The 20,759-nt window shown below is 36.1% G+C and overlaps 1 protein-coding gene across 1 annotated transcript in view; it reads left to right on the forward strand.

The window, feature by feature from the left end:
* Positions 1–20,759, forward strand: part of TINAG (tubulointerstitial nephritis antigen) — a 97,938-nt gene that overhangs the window by 41,000 nt on the left and 36,179 nt on the right. The window contains exons 6-9 of the mRNA XM_063098033.1: positions 3,203–3,353; positions 5,980–6,160; positions 7,681–7,726; positions 11,665–11,788. Of these exons, the coding sequence (XP_062954103.1) occupies positions 3,203–3,353; positions 5,980–6,160; positions 7,681–7,726; positions 11,665–11,788 (502 nt within the window). The remainder of the gene's footprint in view (positions 1–3,202; positions 3,354–5,979; positions 6,161–7,680; positions 7,727–11,664; positions 11,789–20,759) is intronic.

Here is a 20,759-nt window from a genome sequence, read left to right on the forward strand (position 1 = left end):
CTAGAGTTTATAGGTAATTTCAAAAGAGTGCTCAAAAACAGTTTAAAGCACCGAAGCATTGCAAAATAAATACACAGGCTCTTAGAAAAGCCAGCTGTGAAGGATGACATACTCTTGGACAAATATCTTTGTCTATCACTGTTTCATAGTGTTAGCCAGGTCATTCCAGAAATGCTTTTGGTAGAACCATAACATTGGCCAAACTTACCTGTGAAGTGGTAACATCTGTTAATTCTACACTATTGCCCAAGCCCCCAGTATAAATGCTCTCTGGGTTTGATGTTTGTCCTTACTGTGTTAGAGGTCCACATGTAGAACTTTCTGAGCCCTGGCTTAGATGGGTGAGGGCAGTTTAATCAAATAAATCGTTTGTGGGGCCGACCCCGTGGCGCACTCGGGATAGTGTGGCGCTGGGAGCACAGCGGTTCGGATCCTATATAGGGATGGTCAGTGCGCTCACTGGCTGAGCATGGTGCGGCCAGTCACATAAAAAGACAAAACAAACAAACAAACAAATAAATCGTTTGTCATTTTATGTTCATGTAGTTAATGTGTTACATCTCCTAGGTGATATATAAGAATTTTCCCTTAAGTGTAAGTTAGACCAGTATTTCTGAAGATGTCTAAGGAAAGACATTAGTGGCAAAATACTGACAGCAACTTACTAGGCTGACTTGGAGGGTATATTTTGGTATCCCCAGGTCACAGCCCCACAGATAACCTCAGCACAGAGATAAGTCTAGATTATTTCCCTACCTAATTCACCAGAACCCAAGACAGAGGATTTTCAACCCATTTGGTTTTCATAGGGCACAGTTTTGTATCCTATGTATTCAGTATAGTAAATCAGGCTGATTAATTTTTTTGTGTGTTAAATAATAGAAAAAAAGTAATCTAAGTTTTCTTAAAGATTTAGAAAAATACATCAGGAAGTAGTGGTTAAAATAAGAAAAATTGTCTTTCATAGACATTTAAAGCTATAAAATGAGATAAATGAGACACTTAAAAATATGCACATATACAAAACATAGTTACAAAACCAAATGCTACTTGTCAGAAGCTAAAGAGGTGAAGGTGTTCGAAATGGTGGAAATGATGTCTGCCAAATGTAAATTTGGAGACAGAATAAAATAAGCAGAAAAAATAATAGTGTGTCTCAGAGGTAATGCCTAATAAAAGTTTTCAAGAAAGAATGGAAAACAATTGGCTGAACTGAGTCACTCTTAAGTCTCCTGATCTTTTCTAAATATTTCAAGAGAATTTGGATTAAACCTTCACTGGAGTTCAGAAATCTGTATAAGAGCAACATACTGCATCACATTACGATTTAAACATATCCTTTTGTTGAAATCTACAGACTCGCAGGGATGGATGAGATTTTAAACATCACTGTTTTCAAGCCTCTGATTTTTATAAAGGAGGACAAAATCGGTGAATTACTTACCTAAAACCAAAAGAAGTATCAGAAATAATCCTAGAAGCCAGACTCCCAACTTCTTGATTACCGTTTTCTCCACACTGTAGAAACATTTTCTGAACAGAAGAACAATTATACTAACATTTAAAAAATCTGTAGTCGATTCTGAACTATTGTAATGAATGTCAAAACATCAAAGAATTTTTATTTTCTTTTATGAAATAAGGAATTATTTTCTTGAGAATATCAGAGATGGTATCACTATGCCATTTGTTCCTATGAAATATATTCTAGCAAAATAGTAGATGGGGATTGAGAAGGGAGAAGGAGGTTATAGATTCAACACACACTGAGCAACTAAAATACACCAGCAATTGCATTACAGCATTATACATATGCTATAGTTGTGTAAAACAGTGTACACACACACACACACACACACACACACACACACACATAAATGAATTATTTTAAAATGAATTATTTTAGAAAAATTCCAAATTAGCACCTTAATGAGTTCCAGTAAACTGACAATCTTGATGGGAAAAAACTATAACTTCCACTGAGAAAAGGGAATGAACAGAAGAAAGTTTATGACTTTGCTGCCTTTAATAAAATGCTAGTAAAAGGTTAAACATCAAGAATGAGACTGTACCAGGTATCCAATAACAAAAAAAAAGAAAAAAAAAAATCTGTACCAAAAAGCACCCAACCCGTCATTTTTATGCTCTTATCCTTTACATTAGTTTGTCATGGAAGCATGACAAAATGATGATATATATATATAGGTTTCTGTTACTGGTTGACTAGTAGTTTCTCTAGTCTATTATTCTATGAGGGTATAACCATGTCTCCCTTAGTTCTTTCTCACCACTGTAATTTCTAGTGCTACAGTGCCTATCACCGAGGAGGTGTACAATAAATGTGTTGAGGAAAGGAGTGAACTGATAACAACAGCAATGTTAAGGAATTATTTAAATAGAAGAATAGAAGATTCAATAATAAAAATTAATGTGTGTAAATATATATATATAACTAATAATATTAGTCAACAGTCGTTATAGCATTTATAACTATAACTAATAATATATTCACCTTGTTGTATATATACATATATAGAAGATGAATTCTACATCTACTTAAATAAGATTAAGATGATAGTTTCCAATAATATTAAGAGCAGAAAAGTGTGCTATTTAGCCTTTAGATTTTGCATGAAATAGATATATATTCATCTGGATTAGTGCAGGTAAGGTCCCTGGGTAGATAGTAGTTCAAAAACCAAGGATTCAATGTACTCCACTATGTCAGATTACAATGGACAAATTTCTGATTAATATTTCTATGATCAATTTTCCTGATTTCCCCAGTTTAGGTACATTCATTTAGAAAAAAATATATTTACCCATGACTACATGCAAACACTGTTCTGGGTGCAGGAGATATAAATATAGGTAATATGGCTCTTGCCCTCAAGGAGTTCCACTTGACACATTTCTAAATGAAAAGTTCAGAAGTTTATAGAACATGAAAGGAACAGGAACTAGAAAAGTCTTTGAAGTCAATAGACAATGGAGCAATACCAAAATAGGACAAAATTTATGACTGAAATTATGACACTGTTGAACTGGCTTAAATATATAGATATGTTAGTGACATTGGGCCTTACTTTTAAGTAATATACAGTTTTGAAGACTGGTTTAGGGTTCAAACAAAAAGAACTATGTAAATTATTAGAAATACCATGTACCATTTGAATATTAATCAGTATTCTATTTGAAACAGGTGTGGCAGCTGACCGAATAGCAATTCAGTCCAATGGTCGATATACAGCCAATCTATCCCCTCAGAATTTGATCTCTTGCTGTGCCAAGAACCGTCATGGATGCAACAGTGGAAGCATCGATAGGGCTTGGTGGTACCTGAGAAAACGTGGGTAAATAGCTGCCCAATATGTATTTCTAGTAGTCCTGTGAGTGCTGCCTGGGATTAGAATAAGGGAAAAAAATTGTCTCAAGATCTTTACAAAAAAAATTTTAAATATGTAGTCTACATCTATGTAAGTGTAAATATATACACTATATTTAAATGTATACCATATTTGGTATCTACTGAAGTAAGAAGCTATTGGAAATAATCACAGAAGAATGTATACATTTCTATCTAAATTAATATGAACTGTACTTTTGAAGACTTGAGTAAACATTTTCTTGTTGTTGCTCTTAGATAAACGGTTCTACTAAGTCTTCACAAAGGGAATAAAGTAATCAATGTTGCTGATACCTTGGTTGTACTGATACCTTGGCTGTGCCAGCCTGTTACTCAGGTTGATAAATAGATAGCACCAGGTAAAATTAGATTAAAATCAGAAGAATAAAATAAAGAAGCAATTCACAGTTGCCTTAACTCATCAATATCATTAATTGTCTCCACACCATTTGATGAAAAATAGCAGGTTGCAATTCCTTATGCTCATGGAGTCTGATAGCCACACAGCATCCTTGGGTCTACTCTAAGAGCTAATATACTCAAGAGCTGAGTTTTTCAGCTAAGGAAATTGTAGTTGATAACTGGTGGCATACAACTTATCCTTTCTTTTATCATCTACTCAAAGCTCTGGGTCTGCTGTAGAACAGTTAGATACTATGGAAGAAAGTGGGTAACAGATATTGATGGGTGGCAGTATATTTCTTTAATTTTTTTTATATGTTTTGCTTAATAAAGTGGTAATTCAAGTGGGCAACTTAAGCTGATGCCTTCCTGGAGTAGAAGTGTTTTGTTGGCTTCTGTTTTGTACTATAATAATAATAAAAGACATTTTAGAAGTTTAAAAATATAATTATTGAGGCCTAATTAAATCTCATTGTAATAGTCTGATTAAGCTACCATAACAAAATTCCATAGACTGGGTGGCTTAAATAACAGATGTTTATGTTTTGGAGGCTGTGAAGTCTAAGATCAAAAGGCTGGGTGACTTGGTTCTTGATGAGGGCCCTATTCTTGGCTTGCAGATGGCCACTTTCTTATGGTGACCTCACACGGTGGAGAGAGAGAGCTCTGGTGTTTCTTCCTTCTCTTATAAGAGCACTAATCTCCTCCCTGAAGGTTCCGCACTCATGATCTCATTTAAACCTAATTATCTCCCAATGGCCCACCTTCAAATACTGTCACATTGGGCATTAGGGCTTCTACATATGAATTTTGGAGTGATACATCAGTCCACAGCACTCATCATTTAATGCAAATATAACACATTTAACTCAAGATTTTTAAAAATGTGTGTGTGCCTATAATGACTTTCCTTTCATCAAGCTCCTTGCTCAGATTCTTGTACTCTGTTGAATGCTATTACATTTTCTTGAACCAGTCCTAGTGGATACTTCTATGGCCATTTATCATTAAATACCATATCTATAAAGCCAGTTCCAGGGTTTCATTAGTTTGTTTCTGTTGCTTATAACAAAATACCTGACACTGAATAATTTATAAAGAAAACAAAATGTATTGCTTACAGTTTCCGAGGCTGGGAAGTCCAAAGTCCAGGGAATATATCTGGTGAGAGCCTTGGTGGTGGTGACTGTAATGGCAGAGTATCACATTGCAAAAATGGTGGAGCAGAGAGAGACTAACCTCCTCAATGTGCTCGCCTTTCAAAGACCTCCAAATCATGCCATGACCATCATTTTAAATTCATTCACTATGGCATGGTCCTTCAATCTAATCACCTCTTCAAGGCCCCACCTTTCAATTACCATAATAGGATATCCCATGCTCTTAACACTGTCACAATTGGGGGGTAAGTTTTGGGGGCACACTCAATCCAAGGGAATGGTTTTATTTCCCTTACTCTCTACCTATATATTCAATAAGATTATATTAGATTTGGAGCAAAATAATTTGTACTTTGCTATGTTCAGTTTCAAAATCAGAAACCAAAATTAACTTTTTGAAATCTTTTACATAATGTCTACATCTGATAACTTTCTACTCTATTAACTTTTAATATTGCATTAGTAAATACTATTTTTCCCCAAGCCATCATGAACTACAGATATACAATAATTGAAGTCTTATGATAAGATATCTATAATTTAATAAAAACATAAAAACAACGAATCAAAAAAAAGCCAAACTTAATTCTAAAACTTACATAATTTATGAGAATATACCATCTGGGAATAACCAAATTCATTGTCATTTTTATATTAAATTTGTCTCTTTCACATTATAATTATGTATACAGATTGAAATAGTTCTTCCCTTATTAATATTACCACACACTTTATTGATAGCCACTTTTCATCTTCAGGAAATTTTATACTACAGATAGAATTATTTGTTAAAAATGAATTGAAGCAATATTTAAAATTTTTAAGGAATAAATAAAGGGGGTAGGGAGGAGTGTAACGTCATTGAACTGCTATGTTGGAGTCAGTCACTTGAAAGTTATGCATGTAAGTAATTACAATTTTATAAAATTTAATTCAGCAAAATTGAACACAGACAGGATATTATGGCATTCTCCTAAATATCACTTTTGCATCTTTGCTTATTCTTCATAGACTGGTATCCCATGCATGCTATCCACTTTTTAAGGACCAAAATGTCACCAATAATGTCTGTGCCATGGAAAGTAGGTCTGATGGGCGGGGAAAACGGCATGCCACAAAACCATGTCCCAACATCATAGAGAAATCTAACAGGATCTACCAATGTTCTCCTCCATACAGAGTCTCTTCCAACGTAAGTCTTGGCAAGAATTAACAATTGTTGACTTTCTCAAACATACATAGCTCTGTTCTTATTAAAACTATTTAAAAACTACTTAAAACTACTATATTCTAAAATAAGTGTTATGTTTTTAGGTATAATTTTTGATATCCTTAAAGTATCCATTAAAGACCTCCAGTTTGGACATGATCTTTAATCTTTATAATACTACAAGTGCAAAGGATTGGCTTAAATTCAAAAATGCCCATAGAAAAAGGTTTTTATATTTATTTTTTGTTATACATATGCATATGAACTTGACAATTATAAGCTAAGTCAAACTCTTTTCACTGATTTTTTTTTTTGTGGTAGTAGCTCACTTTATCAGTCATTAGCTTTATTTCACAAAATAATTGAAGTGGACATAGCCATAATGGGAAAAAGACTGCCTCGGATTCCAGTTTGCCATGTTAAAAGCATAGGCAAATTTTAGTCCATCGTATCAAGATCACCAGTCCTTCTCATTTTCAGAATATCTGAACATTCAGTGGCTTTCAGTTATCTCTGGAATACAATCCAACATTCTTACCATGGTGCATAGGCCTTTCATGAGTTGGTTCTGACCTACTACTTTTAAAGACTCATGTCCTGCCAGCTTCTACCCCCTCTACCTGCCCATAATGCTTCTGATATATAAGACTAGTCTCTGTTCCCCAGACACACCATGCTCTTTCATGCTTCTTCACCTAACTAGGTGAAGATTCCTATGACTCAAATGATTATCACACCTTTTCCATTTGTTTAAGTGCCACATGAGTATCAAAGCACAGGTCAAAACTTCATCTTCTCTGTGAAGTTTTCTTTGACTTGTAGGTGGGATTCATTTCTCATTTTAGTGTGCATCCATGGCACTTTGCATTTGTCTCTATAATAGAACTTATTATATAATAATAATGTTAGTTGTGTTTATTGTCTGTCTACTACATCAAAATGTAAATACCTTGATGATAGGTATAGAGTCAGTATTTGTTTTGGTCGTAGTTTCTGGTATGTACTTTGTGTTCAGTGTGAACAAAAGATGAATGAATGAATGAACCCTGCAGATGGTTGCACTACACATTGGATGTCAACATGGAAATAATTGTACTAAAGCTACTGAAGACCCTCACTAAACAATCATTTGGGATAGCTCTTGTGATCAAAAGATTAGAGATAACACTAATATCCACTGATTAGATATGGTTTTAACTTACCTTGATTATTCTTTTCTTCATCGCCCTAAAAAGTTACTGCATTTCCTTTCCACTCCAAACATATTATTTATTGATAAAAGTTAGTGAAATAAATAGGTGCATCATATGTTAAGTAATTTCATCAATGTGACATTTCACATGTGAGTATTTCAAAGCGTAATTAAGACTAAATTGCAAGTGGTCAAGGAACTTTGAATTATATAACACCTAATTGATTGTACAACACCTAACATTGTATACCAAACCAATTTTAGTATGCTCTGATAACAGTGATGATGCTCATTGATATTTTCCCTTCAGGAAACTGAGATAATGAAAGAAATCATGCAAAATGGACCAGTTCAAGGTAAGCCTGGATGAAATATGGTTTTGTCTTAGTCATTCTTTTAATAATCAACATTACATTGAGCTCATGTAAAAAGAGTTTATTAAAAGAATGAAAACTTTTACTTTAAGAATATACATAGCTCTCTGTCTTGCATCCTCTTGCTATGTGATCTGCTTATACCCGCTGGCTGCCTGCCACTTTGTGCCATAGTAGCAGCAGCCTGAAGCCTGCACCAGATGCAGCTGTCCCAGACTCACTTTCAGTTGTTAGAAATCAAAGCAAGAAATAGTCTCCTTAAAGTATGTGTCTTCCCAAGATCATTTATCAGTATCTCCAGAACCCAGAAAAATTCCTGGCACAGAGAAGACATTCAGTATATGGATTAATGAATGAATGAATGAATGGAGTGTCAAGACATTTAAATCTAAGAAAAGGTCTATCTAAGGGCAGGATACTCCCTATCTTTAAGGAATCTTGTCCTTGGAGCAGAAAAAGTTTGCCCTGTCCTAATGAGTTGCAACCTGCAATTTGAAAAGCTCTATGCTAACCATTTTGCTCCTGAAAAGATCCATTTCTATTCATCCCAGCGATGACCACCTAGCTGCCTGCAGGAAGCACCCTGGCCTCTCCTGAGCTGGGGGTGGGTGGCGTGGACTTCAGCCACACCCCCCTGAGATCTGCACCCAACATGCAATGACCAAGCCACCACTAGAAGCCCCCTGGTCTCCCCTGCAGGAATGAGGGGGTAGCACAGGCCTAAACCCTGCCCCTCCTCCTTCTTCCTTCTTTCACTCTGTTTCCTTCCCCTTTCCCCTCTCCCCCCCAACTCTCTGCAACAACATCATAGAATGTAAAAAATAATAACAGTATTAACAAATAAATAAAATGAAAACAAAACAAAAAAAGAATATACACAAGGGCTCAATAGTTCTAAAATTAGTGCAATTATGGGAAATATGCTCATCTAATAGCTTCATTAGCTACCATTTCGTTTTAAGAAGATAGACTCATTTATAAATTAAACTCTTAGATATTAGTGACACATTTGATGAAAGTTTGCTAAGTCTTTCCAAAGCGATCATCGATCAACAGACAGTCAAACACAAAAAGTCAAGGGATTAATTTGCAATGGAGCTCACTTTATTCATTCAATCATATTTAAGAATCATACATAATGTTAGATATTTTCTAATCTTCAGTTCAAAGTGGATTAGGTAATAGATTGAAAAAAAAATGAAGATTAATAGTAGAAACAAAATAGATACTTTTCTCCTAGCTCAAAATAAATCAAATAAGGCAGTATGACTTTTGTGTTTTACAAAAGACTATTGATTTTCAAAAATTTTTAAATGTGTCATTGAAAGTAAGCTAGCAGCAAATAATAAAATAATACAGTGACTTACTGTATATTGAGTTTTAAAGACATTATCTCTGATAATAATTCATTTTGGTTACTTATTGAATTGCATTTTGCACCTGATAACATGGATGAGGATAAATTCACAGAATATGTCCCCTGCATAAACACTGCCTTGAAGTACATAGAAGAACAGATTCAGTGAGGCCTAATATGGAAATTCACGTTGTGAATTCTGAAGGGCCCAAAGTATATTATCAATGCAATGGAATAGAAAATTAGCCAAAATTAAATTAAAAACATTTGATATATACTTAAGGAACTATTGGCCAATTTTTGTTTTTGTTTTTCTAAATGCTGCCCTAATTAGTATTGGTTCAATATATAGCAGGAACCATAGATTTCATAGCTGTGTTGGAGAAGTTTTTGTTGATCATTATCACCACATAGTATTTGTTGAGAAACAAAAGCTTGCACTAATCATATCCTAAATTTAATTTTTAAAATCCTGGGACCTTACACAAAACCTGAAACAAATGAAGAGAAGCTTTTTTATCTCCTTACAGTTGTATAATTTGTTGATTGTTAAAGGAGTGGGAAAATTCATGCCTAATTTCAGTGTGTACTTCATTCAGTGGTACTGTGTGACAAATTTGAAGGAGCACAGGCATTTGAACTCAAGGCTAAACTCAGAATTCTAGCCTTAGCATTTGTTACTTCAATGGCTTTGGACAATTTTCTTAACTCTTTTGAATCTTCAAATTATAGTATTGCTGTTTCAAGTTTTTTTTTTTTTTTTCCCTCTCTCACTCTTTTTTTAAATCAGTCAAAAGATATTTGGGTTATAATTATTTAAAGCTGGAACACCTTAGGCTTATTTTATGGTCATATATTTAAATGTTCATGAATTTCACATAATAAATCAAAATAAAGAAATAAAATTTCAAAGCAATAAAATAAAAATGCAAATTATTCAACACCCATTTTATGAAGGTTTGTTGAGAACCTGCTTTTACCAGCCTATGCCAAAAGCAAGACATAGAACAACAGTCAAGGCGGCTCCATCCTGCCCTCATGTGCGTTATAACTCTATAATAAACTGCTGCAGTTTTCCAAGAGTAAAATTGCAATACAGTAGCTTATATACTTATGTGTTTGTGGGTTCATCAAGTCTGTTTTAGTGTCAAAAACTGAAGGAAGAAGCCACCTTTGAGTGAATTGTGATGGCTTGTCACCCTTTTTCTTTAGTTGGCAGTGTTTTTTCCGCAATCAAGAATATATTTTATCGTGTTGCTTAGAGAAGAGATGAATCATAAGACCTAAAGGAGTCAATGGTTCTATAGAAGAGAAAAACCACTAGTAGTATTTTCACATTTTTATAAATGGCGCTGGTCGACTTTTCTTGCTGTAGATGCAATGTGATGGTCTGCTTATTATTGCCTGACCTAACACACAGCATTTCCTCCCTCTCAGTACAAAAGAAAGTAAAAGGCAATAGAATGCTGAATAAATAATACTGTGTGCATTCTTCTAAAATCTGTAGAATTAAAAATATGCATAGGAAAGAGAACAAAAGCAGAGATCTGCATAGACTAGAGTTATATATATCCTTAAAATCCTACAGGAGTGTGTTTTAGGGTAGATAAAGAAAATTTAACATCTTTGAGACTATTTGAAAAGCATCAGGAAAGGAATGGAACATTTAAAAAAATAAAATAAAAAAGTGTAACATTAAAAAGTTATATTTAGCTTTGAAGTATAAGCTTCATTTTAGGATCTATCAAGTACTAGTGACCTTGTGACCTTAGTTCCTATTTTATTTAAACTTCGTGTCAAACTAAGATATATAAGCATTGTACACAGTTATCAAGGTACACATATCTAGTCCCAATCAGAAAATTTGTAATTCATGTCTTCTGAAAGAGAAATTAAAAGTCTTCACCCCGAATTGCTCAAGTCCTTCAACAAAGCAGCACTTGATACAGAAAAGTAATCTAGGAGAGGGAATGAAGGGGAGATTTACAAAGTATAAACTCTACTTTTAAAAGAATACAACATTGGCTTAGCTCTCCAGAGCTGAGGAGATGAAATCTTGTCAGAGTATTCTTTTGCCAAGGGTTTGCTTTTTATTCAAACTCACCAAGGAAAGGTTTGTATTTACTTATAAGGATTAAGGACAATAGCTTTAAACACAATTTGCTAGACTTACCTTTCTCTGCTAGCTTAACTGGGGTTTTAAGAGGCTTGTGGCAGAGAACAAGGTTAATGGAGAAATAGCAATCACTGACCAAGTGTTGTAAGTTTTCGCTGCAAGGAGTTCAGTTCCTGGTAATAATGCCGCTGTTGATTTAGACTAGACAGCATTTTAAAGGTATAATGTATACTTAAATAATATTCTAAATAGTCAAAAGTTGCTTTTATGCCAGAACAAGAATATATTGCAACTAATTAAATTCAGTAGGAAATAAAATTAGGCTGAATCACACAGTCCCTTCCTAGATTCAACTCCTTAAAATTTACTTATGGATTGTTCTGTGAAAATTCCTGCAGGTTTTTAAAGGTGATTTTAAAAAATTTGTTCTGTTGGGTTTTATTTTAGCCATAATGCAAGTCCATGAGGATTTCTTCCAATATAAGGCAGGGATATATAGACATGTTACCAGCATAAATGAAGAATCAGGAAAATATCAGAAGCTTCAGACACATGCCGTCAAACTCACTGGGTAAGGCAATTTCTTAACAATCTTCATTTAATACTTTTGGAAAATGAAACTGAAAATAAGAATATATAGTGCATGTAGATACCAGAATTCCCTTTGTATGAGAGATTCTGATATAAATAAAAATTATCTAAACTTTTCCACTATTTAGTCATTATTTTAAAGTCAGGTAAAAAGCTAACTCAACATTCTGGGAAAGATGATCTTTCCTGTCTCTCACTTACTTATGAATATGTTCTTAAGAATCTGTTCTAAGGGTAAGGGGACTATATTATTGAAATAAATTCTACATATGGCATAATCAAGGGAAGGGTCCAAATCCAAGGTGTGGTATGATTTGGGGAGAAGGTTTCGAATGGAATTGCAAATGGCAGAGATTCAGGAAGAGAGGGTAAGGTCACTTTTAATTCATTATAAGTTTATCTATTATTTTTGTAAGAATTGTGGAAGTTAAATTGAACAAATTTATAAGTAAAATACATTCATCTATGATAGGGAAAAAAACAAGTTCAAACTTTGTTTGATAGTTGCATTTCAAGAGTAAGCAATTTCACAAACAGGCCCTACTGTGAAAGACAGGGTGGTTAGGAGGCCGTTTTCCTCAATATCTTCTCAATCTTGTTCTGTCTGTGCCCAATCTGCAAGCTTTTTCTCATAAAGTCTCATTCCAATTTAAATGAAATGCTGAAGAAAAGGTTTTCCTTTTTTTGGTTTTGTTTTGTGGGGTTTTTTTTCTTTCCTTTGCCATCCAAAACCCTAACTCTTCTCATCTTGCCTATTATGGTAAATAACTTTGTTCCTATTGAACATGTCCCACAACCTCACCTACGGCCCAATTGTTACCTTCCTACTGATCTTTGAAATCTCTCTGAGTCAATTCGAAGTTAGGTAGATACATTATCCTGTGTGACATCTCTTTAATCATTATCCCTCCTTTATTTTAAATATTCTGATATTTCAATTTCAAAATTGTCACATTTCTTTTAATCTAAGATACCACTGATTTTATGACTTGATTTCAGGGATGTGAAAATAAGCACATTTTAGAATTTAAAAATATGGTAGTTCATGTTCATGTAGAACACTGATAAACTATAGATAGAAAAAAAACTACAGATAGGAAAAACTGTAAATATATATACTCTCTCTCTCTCTCTCTCTCACACACACACACACACACACACACAAACACACACACACACACATACACATATGATTTCACCATTCAGAGATAAACTCTGTTAAAGTTTTGAAGTATTTTTATATGTATTCTGGATATATAGCTATAGAGAAAGAGAAAGACAAAGCTTGCAGAAAAATAAGATAATGCAGTACTTAAAATTTTATGAAAAGGAAAATTTTGCTAAAGATTTTTTTTTATCAGTATGTAAGAATGCCAGTTTCTCAACATTCTTTCCAACACTGGGTGTTTTCTTTTCCATTGCAATAGTTTTATTCTGCATAATTTTGATTAGTCAGCATCACTCCTCTTTAGAGACCTATGGCAAGCTTCCCATCACTCTACCTCTTTAAGTATCACCCATGCCACCTATCTTCATGCACTCCTTCATAATCTTTCTTGCCATCTCTTGCATAATTGAACCATGCATACTCTTGTCTAAATCCTCCTTCATATATTGTAAACCCCAACCCCTCTCAGCTATTCAAGAACATGCAGAGGAAGTTTTCCTTTTTCTTCTGTGTAATCAATTTTATTTCTACCTCCATACAAAAATGCTGTTATTTCTCAAATTTTAACAGGGGAGGGGATGTTTTCTCTTGACTCCACTTCCTCCACATCGCATTTATGTTCTCTTCTCACAGCAAACTCTTTGCAAGATTTACCTGTACTCACTATCTTCAATTCTGTTCCTCCCATTCTTTCTTAAACTACACCAGTCACTTTTTCAGTAGCCCCTTTCTCTTCCCAAAAGTGTTTATTTCAAGGTTATCAATGGCCTTCACGTTGCTCAGTCCATCAGTCAGATCCTAGACCTGCTCATCCCATCCATCCAGATTTTCCTTACTGGCTGCAACTTTTCAGTCTTCTTTGCTAGATTTTTTTCCCCCTGTACTTCTACACTTTTTTTTTCTTTTCAATATAATTAGTATATTCAACATTACACAATGTAATCATTTTTGTAGCCCTTTACCAATTTCTTTCTAACTCTGCCTCCCTCCCCCCTTTCCCACTTCTAGTAGCCTCAGTTCTGTTCTCTCTTTTGAAAGTTCAATGAGTTATTGTGATTGTTGTATCTTTCTTTTTTCTTTGTTTATTTTTTTAGCTCCCACTTATGAGTGAGGACATGCAGTATTTCTCTTTCTGTGCCTGGCTTATTTCACTTAACATAATTTTCTCTAAGTTCATCCATGTTGCTGCAAATGGCAGAATTTCATTCTTTTTCATGGCAGAGTACTATCGCATTGAGAATATATACCACATTTTCCTTATCCAGTTGTCTAATGATGGATACTTAATTTGGTTGCAACTCCTGACCATTGTAAATAGAGCTGTGATAAATATGGGAGTGTGGCGTCCCTTTGACATGATGATTTCCATTCCTTTACCAGCAGTGGGATGGCTGGATCATATCGCAGTTCTATCTGTAGGTGTTTGAGGGACCTCTATATTGTTTTGCATGATAGCTGCACTAATTTACAATCCCACCAACAGTGCAGGAGGGTTCCCCTTTCTCTGCATCCTCATCAGCATTTGTTATTCTCTGTCTTTTGGATAATGGACAGTGTGACCGTCATAAGATGATATCTCAATGTTGTTTTGGTTTGCATTTTCCCGATGCTTAGTGATGTTGAGCATTTTTTGTGCGTATCTGTTGGCCAGTTGTATGTCTTCCTTTCAGAAATGCCTATTCAACTCCTCAGCCTGTTTTTTAATCAGGTTAGTTGGGGTTTTTTTACTGTTAAATTGCTTGAGTTCCTAATATATTCTGGATTTTAATCCCTTGTCAGATGCATTGTTTGCAAATATTTCCTCCCATTCTGTAGGATATCTTTTTACTCTATTAATTGTTTCTTTTGCTGGACAGAGGCTTTTTAGTTTGATATAATCTCATTTATTTATTTTTTCTTTTGTTGCTTTTGGGGTCACAGTCTTAAAGTTCTCACCCAGTCTTACCTCCTGAAGTGTTTCCTCTATGTTTTCTTTTAGAAGTTTTATAGTTTCTGGTCTTATATGTAAGTCTTTTATCCATTTTGAGTTGATTTTGGTATATGGTGAGAGGAGATATGCATATGGATGTCCAGTTTTCCCGTCACCATTAATTGAAGAGATAATCTTTTTCCCAGTGTATGTTCTTGGTGCCTTTGTCAAAGATCAGTTGGCTGCAAGTATGTGGGTTGATTTCTGTGTTCTCTATTATGTTCCATTGGTATAAGTGTCTGTTTTTATGCCAATACCATGCTATTTTGGTTACTATAACTTTGTAGTATAGTTTGAAATCAGATTATGAAGTGTAATGCCTCTGGCTTTATTGATTTTTTTTTTTTACTCAGGATTGCTTTGGCTATTTGAGATCTTTTGTTGTTCCATATGAATGTTAGGATTGTTTTTTCCATTTCTTTGAAGAATATCATTGGTATTTTGATGGGGATTGCATTGAATCTGTAGATTGCTTTGGGTACTATAGACATTTTCATCATGTTAATTCTTCTAATCCAAGAGCATGGAATGTCCTTCCATCTTTTTGTGTCCTCTTTAATTTCTTTCAGCAGTTATTTGTAGTTCTAGTTATACAGATCTTTTACCTCCTTTGTTAAATTGATTCCCAGATATTAGATTTTATGTGTGTGACTATTGTAAATGGGCTTGCTTTCTTGATTTCTTTTCTGCTGTTTTGTTGTTGGTATAAAAGCGCTAGTGAATTTTGTGTGTTGGTTTTGTATCCTGCAACTTCACTGAAATTGTTTTTCAGCTTTTAGATGGTACCTAAAGCCAGGATGAGTTCAGAGACTGATGAGCTCATCAGAAAATGGAGCACTCCAACTGAGTGCTTCAGTCTCAGGTCTTGATTCTCCTCTCCCTCATGTTATCATTCATTCTCTGGTGAGCTCATCAGTCTCTGAACTCATCCTGGCTTTCAGTTCCATCTAAAATCTGACACCAGCTGAATTTCTGTCTCTAGCTCAGCCCTTCTTGAACTCCAGAGTCATACATTCCATGGCCTACTTGACATTGCCATCCAGATACCTTATTAGGGAGGAAATTCATACAACTATCACTGTCTAATATACTGCATAATTTAATCAACTTTTATATATTGACTGTGTATTGTCTTTCTACTAGAATGAAGCTCTATGAGAGCAGGTGTCTTTGTCTTATTCTCTGATGTATACAGACCACTGCTGATCCTTAAATATGCTTAATGCTTTTTCTACTCACTGAATGAATTATTTTTTAGCTTGTGTTCTGCATTAGTTTTCTTTTGTTATTATTCATCTTTAAATGGGGCAGCTAGTTGTTAACAAACAAAGTAGGGAGATGTTGGAGGAGGCAGCTGAGGCTCTTCTCAGCTTTGATTAAAGTTTGTAAGTGTTGGACTCCTGCTTACTGAATCAACCCTTTCTTTGGTCCTGGGAGTATCTCTACCCTTAGTTCATAGCTCAGAGAGTCTGGTGGGACTTATAAAAATTCTTTTGCAGATGTCTTTGCTGCCATGTGTTACTCTTTACTTTCCATTTTCACTTCACCCTGCTCCATCTTTTAGCCATCGTCCCTGGAGGGCTGGCTGGGACTTCAGCTGCCCGGATGCCTTCCAGTAAGATTCTATTTTCAGCTGATCTTCCATGGGTAGTATGGGAGAAAACTGACATCTGATTGTCGTAGCCTTCATTATAAATATCTTAAGGAGTCTTTCTGGATTGTCTTATGTACTTTTAAGGGGAAATTTTTTCTTTTCTTTTTTTATTGAATCATAATTGATTATACATATTTTAGGGGTTCGACATTGACCTATGTTTATCAAATCAATACTATCAGCATGTATATTATTATAAATTATACTATTTCTTTATGCCCCTTAGCCAATCTCTCCGCATCCACCTCTCCTTCCCCCTCCCACCTCTGATAACCCTAGATTTCTTCTCTCCCGAAAGAGTGATGGTTACTCTGTTGATTCGTTGCCTAGATTATCTGTCCAGAGTTGAGAGAGGTGTGTTCAGGTCCTCCACTATTATCATAAAGTAGATGCTTCTTCTGTCACTCTGGAATAGGCTTTGTGGAGAGACTCATCCTCTTTTCTTCGGTCTCCACTGGTGACTCTCTTTGTGTCAATGAACTTGAGTGGCTGGTGGGCCATCTGTGTGGTGGTTGTGGTGTCTAGCCACTTTTGTGTCAGCCATGGCTATTGTGGTTGCTGTGGTAGGCCACCCACATGGAAGTGATGTTTTTTGGTGTGCTCCTTGCCTGGTTGTGGGAGGAGGGGTCGTTCCCTGGCTCCATACCTCAGGAACCCAGGTGGGCCCCTTGCCAGCAGCAGAATGCCTAGTTGCAGGAGGAGGTGTCAGTCCCCGGCTCAATCTGTTTTTACATTTTAAGATGTTGTTGCAGAGCAGTTGGGGGGGAAAAGAGGAAGAAGGAGGGGTGATTGAAGCCTGTGCTGCCTCCCTCATTCCTGCAGGGGACACCAGGGAGCTTCAAGTGGTGGATTGGTCATTGCTAGGCTGAACGCAAATGTCAGGGGGGTTTGGCTGGAACCATCACACACCTTCCACCTGGCTTGGGAGCCCTGAGCACTTCCTGCAGTGGCTCAGTGGTTGTTGCTGGGCTGGGTGCATGTGTGAGGGGGCCATAGCCAAGGCCCTTGGCCCTCCCCCCATCCTACTTCAGGGGCCTGGGGCACTTCCTGTAGTGGCTCAGTGGTCATTACTGGGCTGGTTGTGGGTGTTGGGGGGCATCGCTGAGGCACCCTGCTCTCTCCCCCTCCCTGGCTTGGAGGCCCTTGGGGCTTCCAGTCCTTCTAGGTTTTTAGCTATTCTTTGGTGAAGTGAGACCTTTACTAGCTAATATCAAACTTTGTCTCTGGTCTGTGGGTATTTTGTTTTTTCTTTCAGTTCTTTGTTGGATTATTTGCGTTTCTACCACTTAAACTCTGCACCGGAACTAATTTGTTGTCCTTTGCTTACTTCTAAAATGGGGGAGCTTCCTGTGGGGACCAGTGCTTGAGCCCTGTGGTTGAGCTAAGTTGCTTCTTTGCTGCTGATTCCATAGGAGAGACTTTTTGTGCAGCTCAGGTTTTAATGGTTGACTTTACAGGTACTTCTGGGTCTCTTGAGATCCAGTACACCTGGGTTGTTTAGAAACTCTGGTCTGGGCCTGAGTCTTTTCAGCAAACTGCTCCCCCTGCAGTTCTATATTCCTGACCAGTCTACACAAGTGGGCCTGTGCTGATTGGAGGGCAGATCAACTGTCCTTGCTGTGCCCTAATCTTTCCCCAGTGGCCCATCTCCCCCACTGCCCACACTCCAAACACTTCCCATGGGACAGGCTGTGCTCCAGCCCCTTGCAAAGACTCACTGGCCTCTGAGTGGCTCCTTTTTTTAGTTTTTGTGGCTCCTCGCTCCTATGTGGGTCCACAGGAACCCTGTTAGTGGTCTTGCTGGCCTGGGGGCCCCCAAGGCCCTCTTCTCCCCTGATGCCTCCAATGAAGTTCACAAGAAGTACACAGCAGCAGCTTTTGCCAGCTCTTGTTCCCTGCACTCACCAGCTCCAGCCTTGAGGCAGCCAGGATTCACAATGGCAGGAGTGAGCCTTTCATTCTCTCATCGTGGCTTCTCCCACCTTTGTGAACTCCGTAGGTCTCTCTTCCTCTTTGCCTGAGCTCTAGTGGCCCCAGCTTGGCTGTCATTGCTCTTTAATAGTTGTAAATTGTTTGATTTGTGGGACAGAGTGACTCTGGGGACCGTCTATTCCAACATCTTGACCACAAGTTGAAATTTTTTCTATTCCGGTCCAGAGGTGGAGGTGTAGGGTTGAGGTGAATGCTGTCTCTCAACATCTATTCTCTCTTTGGTATAGAACAACATGAGTTTTTTGTTATTCCTCAAAGTTGTGCTCTGTGATTATGGCTGTTTGCTTGATGCACTACAGATAAAAAGAAGGTATTGGGGTTTTAAGCTTTGCTTCATTTCACTTTTTTATTCTTAATTTTTTTGTGACTTTTCAGGAAAATGAATGGAATAAAAATGCCTTTACACTGCCACTGTAACTGGAAATTCAGCTCTACTTTAGCTCTATTTCCTATCAGTTTGAAAATCACATTCCTTCTAAACATCTTCCTGTGTCATCAATTTTTTTCTTCTCTAATGACAACCTTGATTTGGAAAAATTTTCCCACCAGACACCAGGTGATTGATACAAAGTGCCTATCATTCTGAGAACTCTGCCAACCTTGTCGTGAAGCCCCCCTTGACTTATTAGAACTGATTGCTGATCATCTTTACCACCTATTTAGCCATGCTGGTTATGTTTTCTTTACTCTACTCCTATATTCATTCATGCTGAGGCTGAACAAGATATAAATGTGTTTCCATTTACTCATTAAGCCATTGTTTGTATATTCTGTTTCAGATGTGTCAGTTGCAGTAGTGTGTCCACTTTCATTAACTTCTAGAAAATTGAGAACTTTATAAATTTACCTCATTTGTGTGACAATTAACAAGGACAATTCTACTAGTAGATAAATTACTTTTGGAGAACATGTGTATTTTTCACAAATATTTCAGGTCTCCTGGGCATTGTCAGGTACCCTGGAGCAGTAGATTTTAATTCATTTCTCCATTATAATTCCTGACTTGGTACTTACTACATTCAGAAAATTAGTGCGTCAGTGAATTACAGAGTAATCAGATAGCTCAAGTAATGTAATGTTCCTTACCAGAGAGCTTCATATACTCCTATGAAATACCTAACAAATTTATCACAACAAATTCTATTTCCTGCCTTTTCTGTAGAAGACACAGCTATTAGATTTGATTTACTTAAACAAATGATTTTGAATTTCTAGAAAACGTCCAGCACTGGGAAATACCAGGAGGATTAATACATAGTCTTATTCTTAAGGAGTTTGAGGAGCAAGGCAGACACATTCACAATTGATTCTAGCAGAAGGTGATAAAGGCTATGTATTCCCACATATATAAAGCACAGGATTGTGATAGGTAGATATAAACTTGTAATGCCTTTCTTTGCTTCTAGTGGTCTTATTTCACTCCTCTCTCTTCTCTTTCCAAAACTTCTGCCCATCCCCATTATGGATGCTATAGCTATAAAAAAATTAATTGAATACAAAGTGTCATATATTTTGATACACAGCATAATTTTATAAACCAATAAGAAGAAAATATTACTAGTTAAACTAAGAAACTCCATTGATTATGAGATGGATCCCAATTTTAGAGATGTTAAATGTGGAAAAAAAAAATGTCTTACAATCAACAAAATGGAGTATTTGAGATTTTCATCCTGGTAAATGTTCTCTATATTAAGATTTTATTCCACATCTCCATGCCTATCACAGTTCAGCCTGTGTCCTTTTCCACTAAAAGTTCTCAGTGTTCTTTAATCCCCAAGTCTGAAGTTTCTAATGTAGTACATTAGTGCCCTTTAGTTTTGCATATGATTCTCGGGAATTACTGCTAGAACTCAAATGAATGAACTGAGCAATAGAAATTTTAGAAAATTAAAGGAAACAATTGGGACAAACATTGACTTTTCCTCATATTATTATTTCTGTTTATGGAGCACAATTTTATTGAGGATACAGTCTATATATCATGAAAAGAGAATGATAAAATAATTTAAAGACATATTTTGTCATTGTCCAATAATGCGTTACATGGAAGTCCATTTATTCAACAAGTATTTTTTGAATACCTATATATGCCAGGTATTGTTTTAGGTTCTGCGGACACATTAGTGAACAAAATAGACAAAGATCTTGGTCCTCATGAAACCTAT

Source organism: Cynocephalus volans, chromosome 5, assembly GCF_027409185.1.
Source record: "Cynocephalus volans isolate mCynVol1 chromosome 5, mCynVol1.pri, whole genome shotgun sequence".
Taxonomy (NCBI): Eukaryota; Metazoa; Chordata; class Mammalia; order Dermoptera; family Cynocephalidae; genus Cynocephalus; species Cynocephalus volans.